The sequence below is a fragment of the Calidris pugnax genome, unplaced genomic scaffold (assembly GCF_001431845.1).
Source record: "Calidris pugnax isolate Ruff unplaced genomic scaffold, ASM143184v1 scaffold358, whole genome shotgun sequence".
Lineage (NCBI taxonomy): Eukaryota > Metazoa > Chordata > Aves > Charadriiformes > Scolopacidae > Calidris > Calidris pugnax.
In genome coordinates this window covers 168824-179784 of record NW_015091091.1, presented here as the reverse complement: position 1 = coordinate 179784, position 10961 = coordinate 168824, and the positions used below count along the sequence as shown (strand labels likewise).

Below are 10961 nucleotides of genomic sequence, written 5' to 3'. Positions count from 1 at the left end.
ACATGAGTTATTATTGCAATTATTACTGCAATATTTTTTCAAACTATATTTCAGAGAAGTTAGGCTACTCCTATGCTTCATGTTTCATGCATGTTAAAAATGTTTTTGCCAAAAAATCTATTGTGGTTTAGCCCCAGCCAGCAACTAAACACCACACAGCCACTCGCTCACTGTCCCCCCAGCAGGACCTGGGGCAAGAGAACTGGAAGGGTAAAAGTGAGAAAACTCATGGGTTGAGATAATAACACTTTAATAATTGAAATAAAATAAAATAATAATAATAATAATAATAATAATAATAATAATAATAATAAATTGTAATGAAAAGGGAACTAACAAAAAAGAGAAAGAAAGAAAGAAAGAAAACCCAAGAAAGACAAACGATGCAAATGAAAAACAATTGCTCATCACCAACCAACTGAAGCCCAGCTCATCCCCAGGCAGTGCCCCCCGGCCAACTTTCCGCCTAGTTTATATGCAGAGCATGACGTCATATGGTATGGAATATCCCTGTGGTCAGTTGGGGTCAGCTGTCCCAGCTGTGTCCCCTCCCAGCTTCTCCTGCACCCCCAGCCTGCTCGTTGGTAGGATGGGGTGAGGAGCAGAAAGGGCCTTGACTCTGTGTAAGCACTGCTCAGCAGTAACTAAAATATCCCCATATTATCAATACTGCTTCCAGCACAAATCTGAAATATAGCCTCATACATGCTACTATGAAGAAAAATTACTCTAGCACATTCAAAACCAGCACAAAATCATAAGCTAAACAGAATATAAAACTTTATCAGCTTCCTCATGGTTTTGGTTTGGTTTGGTTTTTTTTTCTGCCACAAATTTGTACCACACCTTTCATTCTGATATTCAGAAAAAACTAAGGATTTAGGACTGTATCTATATGTTACATTGTTATTAGCAATGCATCCCTACTAACAAGTCATCCAGAAGGAAATTAATTTGGATATAATACAAAAAATATATCTCTCCTTTCTTTTGTTGAATCTTTCTTTTCTTTGTGAATTATTTTAGCCTGACTTTCTAGTTGGGAGGACCACAGGACTCATGTGCTTTATTTTTAATTACATCCTAAAAAGAATTCCAAAATGTTAGTGAATCACACTCTAAAATATACTGGAAATTGTTTTCCAAGTCAATCATCTACATTCTTCTGTAACCAGTTGGCAACTTTGATTAGTAGTTTTCTCCTTTCCATATTTTCAACTTTTGTAAACTCCAGTAGTAGAGTAGCAGCTGCTCTCTCATCCTCTTCCAGTGTAGTGTTATAAAAAACCTGTAACTGAAGCAATAAACACATGAGCTTAGTTCACAAAAGTTCACTTGCAGAAAGGAACTGTGTACCTGACAGATGCTTTAGACAGAACTGCACAGAAAAGGGTGAGATGGCAGGGGGGATGAAGAGGGGATGGGGCAAGCTTACTGATTTACACTAAGGTGGGAAAGCTCCTTGCACATCAGAAATGTGCCCTTTTGCCGTCCCTTTAATAATCCTTTCAAATGCAGCCAACTTCACTAGCACTGGTGGTTCCACACAGTGGCTAGGACTAGTTGGGTAGGAGAATCCTCTTGTGCTGCCTGCTGTACTATCACAGAACAAGAAATCTTTCCTATCGGGCTAATGAGCAGAAGACAAGAGGGGACTAGAGAATAGCAAAGAAATGTATGGGGGGGGCAGGAAATGAACAATAAGAGAAATGAGATAAATGTCAACATGATAACCAGCAACCTAACGTGCCAGCAGCCCAACTTTTGCTCTGTTTCTTGTAGACATCATAGCAAAGGTGATCTCTACAGATTTCAAAGAGGAAAATGAGACAGCTTTGATAATATTTTATGGGACTCAGTTCCAAACCTGAAGATTCATTTAGGCACTGGGCTATTGCTTTTGCCATCCCAGGGAGTTAACTTGTTCCTAAAGAACAAAAGGTGTAAAACTTATAGTTCATGAATGTTGAAGAGAGATTTCTCTGATTTTAGGAGCTAACACTCTGAATTGTTCTCCTCACTCAGTATCCCTTCTCAGTTACTTGCTGTACACATGCATATATCAACAGCAAAAAAGGGAAGCAACATTTTTCTTGTAATGACAGATTCTAGCAGTTCAGGGCTGGCGCAGTGACGTGGATCACATGCACACAGCCTAAAAGCTGAGCTGTTGAGAAAAAAAAAAATCATATTTTGGGAAAGAATCTGGGGAGACTTAGACTGGAGGTGAAAGAACAAGAAAAGAGTATGAAACGAGCAGTGTGATAGTTACTAATTTGTCACAGGCACTAATGTGGATTACAGTGGGGAGTAAACTAAGACAGCCTAAAGCCACCTACCACAGATTTCCACCCTTCAGCAGGTTTCTCCCAACCCATCCCCTTTTTCTGGAGGTACAGCAGCCCAATTAGAAAGTACTGTCCATGGGCTCATCTGGGCTGCCAGGCAGTCAAAAGGAAAGAACTGTGCCACGCACGTAGACCATCTCTTCAGCACACGGGCAGGCACCCTCTTAACACTGCAGCCACACAGAGCAGGACAACGTCCGTCCCTGCACAGAATCTCCCTTTCATGCCATGCTTAACGACCAGCTGTACACACAGACTGCAGAGCTGCAGGTGCATGTTCATATGTTTATTTCTCAGATGAGGAAGTATCATTTTTCTCAGTGTCTCAGCATAGCAATGATACAGAGTACATTCTATGATTTCTTTAAAAAACAAGAGATTTAAAAGCCTGTATTTACAAACTGGCAATGAAATTAAGACTGCTTCTCTGATTTACCTCTTGGATCTGTACATCTGTATTGACAAATCTTCCCATGACTCTTAATACATCATGTAACAACTCCTTCCCATACCTGTAAAATTGAGATAAAAGTCCTTCAAATAGCATGTTAGCAAACACACTAAATTTCACCTCATTTGAAAATACTCCCACTATTAAGTTATTCATTACCATTTGGAAATACCAACTAAGCTGAAGTTTGCAATTGTGTACTCTTTTTCCCCTTTTAAAGAAATACCATTAACATTCAATTTAGGCATTTGAGCAGGATGAAGCACACTAATTACCTTTCATTTTAATTTCCTAGTAAGATATAGTATTTCTACTTTGGTAGCATGAATTCTTTGCTTAAAACGCATGATCTATGTGAACCCATACAGCTAAACTGAGCTAGAAAGGCTAACTAATAGCGATTCTAACAACTTGGTGTCGTGAGAATGGCATATAAATTAATGCCCACACTATTCTTTTAGTCTGAAAATAACGTGTCAGTTTCCCAGCAAACTTCTCATCAATATGGAACACAGAAAAGCTTTGTAAGGCAACAAGTTGGTGTGACACAAATGTGCTACAACTTGCCTTTCCTAGTGTTAGCAATAAAGATACACACTTGGATGCTCCTGGAGGGCTGGTTGTGGTTATGCTGCCTCTAACGGCTCCAGATGGACTCCTCTGCCACCAAATGCAGCAGGAACAGACAGCCTCACTGCTTTTCACCATTGCCAGGAGAGAAGGAGTCTTCGAACAGACTTCAAAATACTTGCTTTGCTCGAGACAGGTAGCCCAAGCTCTCCTGCAGTTTACCTGCATTGGTACAGGCAGGCTAGAGATGGGTTAGGGCTTAAGTCAGGGAATAACACTGTAGTTGGTCCTTGCAGTGCTTGTAAACCTGTATGCTCCAACCCCACATATCTTCATAATCTCTTTGGAAAAAAGGTTACAAACTACCTCCAGCATTTTACACCCCTGCTAGTAGATCAACCCATTTCTAGAGTCAGATTTTCCAGGAAACTTAACACTTAAAAGCACCAAAACAGTCAGGAACAGACTAATCTTGAAAGCATTCTGCATCTGACATGTAGTCTTCTTTGACATTAAGTTCTGATCAGAATTGAATCCTCTGAAAATTCTGCAGGGCATACTTAATGAAGTGCATCAATCATTGCAACAAAGCCATCTCTGTGAGGAAAATCTGTACCTGGATTTCACAGCTCACATAAAGATGGAGGAAGAAGCCAAACAGACACAGAAATAAAGGGAAGCCAAAGCTGGTAGCTTACCATACCTTACACTTAAACGTGGCCAGTTTTCCATAACAAATTCCCAGGCTATACGGTGCCCAATATCCTTAGTCACAACATATAGGATGATGACTGAAGTACAATTGGAAGAAAATAATGTATCGCTGAGTCCATATTGCAAGTATCTGTTAGAAAAGAAGGCAATAATTGTACCTATCACTTGCTGTTTTAACAGTGATGATGATCTGGAAATACCATCCAATTTGGGAAAATTCCTGTCTCAACAAATATCAGAATGTGAAAGTTATAGCAGTTGGTGTCACTCTGAGCTGTGCATTCAGCTGCCACCACAAGAGCAGGTGGCTGGCAGGAGAAGCATCTCAGCTACTTTCAGAGCTTTAGACCCACTGAGTTTATGCCAATTCTTGGATGATCATTCCTTAGTCTATCACTGGCAAATTTCTGTCCTTTGGCAAATCCATTACGTAATGTGGACATGATAAATTAGAGAATTCAACTTCAGCATCTTTTTACTGATAAAGTGAAAAGATTTTATATCAATGCCAGTGAAAGATAATAAAAATACAGTACTCCAAACCGTGTTCAGGAAGCATTTGGACAACACTCTTAGATATATGGCTTAACTTTTAGGTTCCCCTACATGGAGTCAGGAGTCAGACTAAATGAACTTTGTGGATCCCTTCAGGGTATTCTACGATTTTATGAAGCTGGAAATTTAAAAAAAAAAATTAATTTTCAGTGTAAGTCTCCTCTTCAAATGGTAAACAGCTTGCTGCTAAGTAATTTTAACTTTTGCCCCTAATCTGGGTGATTTGGCTTCCAGACAGAGGCTAAATAGACCATGGCACTTTAGTTTGGAAACAAAATAAGATGGGGAGAAGGAGTATGGGAAAATTATATAAAATCATAAATGATAGGGGGAAATGTCAAAACGAATTATGACAATTACTGTTTCTTACTGTACAACGAGTAAGGGCAGCCAATGGGTTCCAAGTTAAAAAAAAACACCACAAAATAGGTTTAAAACAAACCAAAAGGAACTATGTTTTCATACAATATGCAATTGTATTATGGGATGTGTTGCCATAGTCTGCTGACCATAAAGCCTGAAAGTATAATTTTAATTAGAAAAGGTCATTAGATATACTAGAAGACAGGCCCCGTGTTAGACATTGCATTCTAGTTACCAGCTCAGGAAATTCCTTTCTCAGTGATTACCATCTGGGATGTTATACCAGCAGAAGGATAATTTATGATTGCCCTTTTATCATACTTTCTCTGTAAGAAAACTCTGAAGATTCATCCAGCGGTCTGTAAGACACATGCTTCTGGGACAGTCTAACCTCTATCAGGTTGGCACAGTGCAGAATTTGTGTTCTTACGATTTACTTCTACATACAGAAAGATATGCTTTGATTAAGGTCACCTGTAAAGTAACCATGACTCTTTGGCACAGCTCATGGCAGAGAGCAGGATGTCTTTATCTTCCTTTGTGGAGTCAGTATGGTTATACATTTCCCATGCAAAATTCCATTCTTTATCACTTCCCGTTGCAACACCATAGCAGCAGACAGTTCTTCTAATTAAAAAGGGAATACTGGAAAGCAAAATATGATTAAAATTATTGTATTGTTGTAAAGTCAAAACCAGCAGTTAACACATAATGGAAAACAAATATTTATTTACAGTTAAAAGATGCACAAGAAAGGAAATATAAAATAGCAACCGAAATAATGCTAGGAAATGTGATTGGTTTATTCATGATTTAAATATTTTAAAAGCATGCAGTTTAAAGGCAAACCAAAAACATTTTTTAAAATCATTGGGTGAAGCTATTTTTTGTGTACATACAGTGTCAATGCCACTTTTTCACCTCACAGCCTAGGACATGGATCAGACCATTCAAGAGGGTACAGTTGCATATAAGCGTCATCCCAGACAAGCCTTTTCAAAGTTTCTTGAGTGAGGGCATCCAGTAGGAAGAGCCATGTGCAGCACAAATGGAAAGAGAGGGGACATCTCTCCATGCAACACACAGCCTCCTATTAGTCCCACCCCAGGGGACAATCCTCAACACAGCAATGAATTTCATAACCAACATTATCAGTGTAATACTCTTACTTCACGTGCAAAGGCTGAACAGAAAATTTCTCTTGTGGCAATGATGTGTCCCTGACACTAAGACATTCTCAACCCTTTCCAGTGATAGCAATATATTCTTCTATGCAGGCTACCTGAAAACAGTTTAAATTAATGGTATTTTTGACTAATTCTCTGTAGAACAATGGGTGCCATTGCTACAAATGAACCATTGAACTTCCCAAGGGCACACTATTAACCTGCCTAGATTACATTACGCAAGACCAAGATTGTAAGTAGAAGTGTAAACACTATCTTCCATTAGATCATGATATAAACTAGAAAAACCAGACAAGTTTCTAGTCACAAAAATTGTTCTTCAGGCCCAAAACCAGAAGCAAAATATTAAAATGTAAATCTAAATTGATAAAAATTCCTCAGAGTTTCACTAGACCATTCTAGAGAAAATGGGGATGATACCAGCAGATATATATGACTATATGACATCAATCTTAAAAACAAAAGGTAGAGACAGGTAATTTATAAACTCTGGAAACTAATGTAAACTTTGAGCTAGTGAGAGTGATGGAGAGAGCTGGGTATTCTGGATGGCAAACACTGCTTGTTAAGAAGAAAGTTTCAGGGTTTTGATACTCCCGTTTTGGGTGGGAAATTTCACTGGGCATAATAACAGAAAGTGTGGGCATGTTTTATGTTTACTGCAAAAAAATAAATTGGTTTCATTTATCTGCATGTGTGTTGGAATGTAGGGGATTTGCCACTGAGAATAATGCTTACTGAGACTGAGTGGTTATGTCAAGGTAAAGAACAGTCCTGCAAGGAACCCTGTGATGACAGGTCTTACAGGGTACGGTAATTTGTTTAATAATCATTTCATCACATTGCAGAACAAGGGCATGGTAGAGTGATAACAGGGTAAAGCTGCTTTGGCTAAAATATAGCTATTTATTTTGCTACTGCAGCTCTTCCAATAGTTTCAAGAAAAATGTTGGTTACTACGTGTAAAGTTGTGGGCGAAGAGCAAATAGACAAGCTCTGTGTATCATCTGGCTGCAGATCTGATGTTCAGGGTGGCCATATGGGCAGCCTACTATGGGACGATGGTCTACTGACTGGTGACATCTGTGCTGGCCCTGAAGTGGTTTACGTTCCGTAGTTCACAGAGGAAGTCCACTGTGGTCCGGAGGGACTTTGGAGCTTGAGGTTCTGTTAGAAGAAGGGCGGGGTTTACTAATCTTGACATTTTTTCTGGGAGTGGTTAGTGTGGTTTGATATTACTGGTCCTGCCAGGATTCTCTCATTTCTGGATCTTGGGGAAGACGCAAAAAGCTGCTGGGAAGGAGGGTGTATTATTTTACGTTGCTTTCCTGGAACCAATGCCAAAGTGACATAGTGATTTCTTAACTTTTGAGGGCAACAGCAGTATATGGTTACTCTCAGTAAATAATTAAAATGTACAGCAACATTGTCCCTCCCTCTAGACTCATTATCTTCTTTCAAAAGGAGGCAAGCCAGTAACAGCACCACAGAGAATACATTTATTTACCTAGCTCCACTTCACTCCTAGAAGTTAAAAATGAGTAAAACTGAAACTGGCTGAGAATCAAGGCTCCTGGCTTGTTATCTCCATAAAACAGACAAAAATGCACCATATCAAGTCCGGTTAAGTTCTGCCAGGAACTGTGTGGAAATGTTCAGCTGAAAGTTGATCATGTTATTTGAAAGGGAAAAGCATTACTCCCTTTCACAGGCGTAAGAATCCTACTGGGTTCCACCTGTGGCAGAACATCTATAGTGTGCCATTATATATTTTGCTCTCAGAATAGAGAACATCAAGGGATCTGTCTGTGAAATATGAGTCAAAATTTTATTGTGCCCTTTTACTTTTCTATCCATCATATGAAAAGCCTCCTCTTTAACTGAACAGGAACTGTGATCTGTCATTTGAAACCTGAAAAAGTGTCCTATCGCTCATGTTTTTTTTTTTTCCTTAAAACATGATCATTTTTTTAATTCAATAAAATTTATAGTTGCATTTTTTCCACACTTTTAGCTATGTGAAGTGTGAGGCTGTAGAGTCCCTTTGAACTCATCTCAGTGCCAGGAAGGACAGTGAAATTAATCTTCTCCGTCTAATTTAAAGCCAGGTCAGGTAACATATTACACAGACTTTTCAGCTCTTCAATGTATATAAGGTATGTAGTATTCCACCAGGGAAAAAAATATTTCAAAGATTATTAAAGGGGCAAGACAGGTGACTGATTTGAAAACAGCCTGAGAATTCAGCATAGCATTGTTGCTTTAAGTGTGGGACAGTAAAAATCTCTGGAACATAACAGAATGTCTTTAGGCTATTTAAACTTTTCAATTTAAATGCAAAGCACAGTTTGGTTTTTATGAGGATGATCACTATGAAGCTATATAAAAAACCACAAACATAAAAGTTCAGTTTACTTAGCCAACTACATATATCAATAAATATACAAGTAACAACAAAATACTTATTACAGCCATGACAAATAAAAAAAATAATAAAGTTTAAATATTCACTCACCAGTGCCAATACTATTTGATTATTGCATGGAAAAACATCAAAAGAAAGAGGGAGGAAAAAATAATAAGAATTTAAATATATCGTAAATTTTCTTTAACAATGCAATACTCGAATGCAAAAAGTCTGATCCTGGCAGAGCCCAGACTCCACCCTCACAGACCAGAAACCTGACCACTATGTTCCAGTATCAGCATAAGAACTGGAAGCTGTCCCCTGCACCTCGTTATGGGAATACAGAACATGCAAGGCAATTTGACAGGCTCACCGCCAGCAGGTGCCTGTATCTCACAAACATCATTTCACTCAGTGCTGCTACGAGAAGCTTAGAAACTGAGTTGATATACATGATAACCCTAAGCCTGTACTGCAGCAAAGCGACTGGACAATATGGGATAGTAGCCCTAACCTAAGGTTCACCTGTTAAGTGGCAAAATAGATTTTGGTCCTCTTGGCAAAAATCTGCATCTGCCAGTCTGCAAAGTCTATGTAAAAAGCAATATTTATGAAAGCATTATAAAGTTGGCGTTTGAGGAAGCGGAGGAGGTTTAGGGGGACAGAGTTAGGCTTCTGTCCTTCTGTCCTTCTCTCCTTCTGTCAAGAAAGAAAAGCAGTACATTTCTCATTCTGCCTTCCCCATATAAAAGTCCTTTAACTTTCCACCTCCCTTACACATGCATGCCTCTAAGAGCCCATTATCATTCTTACTTGTACTCAGGATTGTCCATCCACTTAGCATACAGTTCCGATGACAGGTCCAAACAGTCCTGGAGGCCCAGCCAGCACGCTGTTGTAAAAAGTTTTTCCAAATATACTCTTGAAGGGAAGTAAAAATAGCAAGAATAAAAGATATGCATTCCACACTTGAAGTGCTTGACCAGCCCAATTAGAGCATATGATACTGTTTACCCAGTTGAAGTTTAATTTAAAATAGACCCCCAAACCTACCAATAATGGGTTCCTGACATTGATATTCATGGGCATTAGTGAAGCTACCAATGTATTATAATTTTTCTTAGGTTTTTCTGTGGTTTATATCCCTCTTGGTAGTCTTAATAGACTATTTGCATCTACTCCAGATCACTCTGACATTCAAGACTGTGGCTGCAGTGGCATTTATTTTAAAGTTCTAGTGATTGATCCATAAATCACATCTGAAGTTCACTGCTGTCAGTTTTTTCCCAACTGGCAGCAGCCTGTTGAGCCTGTTCCCCAATAAACAAAAGCTACTACTCAGATCATTACACTACCATCTTTTATGCTCCATAAATAGACTGAAAATATCCCAAACTATCCTGATACTTCAGTTTCATTGGAGGTGTCATCATGAGTAACATACACTTATAAATAGTAAAAATAACAATTCAGTTTCATTCAAATTAATTAGAGCACTGTTCCTGTATCTTGTATCTAAATTCACAGAGGTAAACTGCAGTGTGTTAGATCCAATCAAATCAGAACAAACTTTTGAGAAAAGCAGACTACTTACTGAGCAAAATAGTCATCTTCCAAAGCATCAACATTTCGACGAATAAAACCTGCATAATAATGGTATATTGGCAACATTCTCTTTAAAAGGTATTTCTTTTAAAAGAAGGGAAAGAAAAATTACTTTCATTTAGATGCAAGTTTTTATTTTACTGTATTTTTCTTTACTTACTCAGACTTTTCATAAATATTTACCACTATTTGTTTCTTGACAATGCAGCACATTAAAATAAAGTATATAAATTGTGTTTAAATTTCAATACACCTGTTAATCCATTCAAACTGGCAAGTTACCATTTCACATTACAAGGACCTTTGAACTCATTATGAAAGAAAACAAATGCTCATTCTCCGAGAAAAAGACAGAAAAATAACTTCTTAATAGAAAATACTTTGTTTTTCTCCCATATTTTAAATATGCCTTTACTTTTAGAACTTAAGAAAAGTACTATCATGGGACTGAACTTTAAACAAAAGTGAAATCTTCTTTAAATAGAAGTCAAGGACATAATACTGCATCATCTCAGGTAGCTCAAATATGGGAGAGAATCATCTCATTTGGTATCCAAACCCAGTACCTTCTTTCTCTCCATGAAGATGAACCAGAAGACAGTAGAAACCACAGAGCACATACATACTATATACCCTTTATACCTAGCAGCGTTACTCCCGTTACTTACTACTAACAATTTACTACTGGCTGACAGCTGTATTTTTCAGTGTCCTGGGTTGAGCAACACAGGACCAACTTTTCTTCTAATGCTGGGGAAAAC

General features: G+C 38.3%; 1 protein-coding gene across 1 annotated transcript in view; it reads right to left on the bottom strand.

The window, feature by feature from the left end:
• Positions 1-332: 332 nt before the first annotated feature.
• LOC106897298 (aminopeptidase Q-like) overlaps positions 333-10961 on the bottom strand; it is a gene marked incomplete at its 5' end in the record, with an annotated part of 36234 nt that continues 25605 nt past the window's right edge. Inside the window, 6 exons of the mRNA XM_014957871.1 lie at positions 333-1294; positions 2785-2860; positions 4073-4213; positions 5476-5646; positions 9409-9516; positions 10190-10284. Coding sequence (XP_014813357.1) covers positions 1148-1294; positions 2785-2860; positions 4073-4213; positions 5476-5646; positions 9409-9516; positions 10190-10284 — 738 coding nt within the window. The remainder of the gene's footprint in view (positions 1295-2784; positions 2861-4072; positions 4214-5475; positions 5647-9408; positions 9517-10189; positions 10285-10961) is intronic.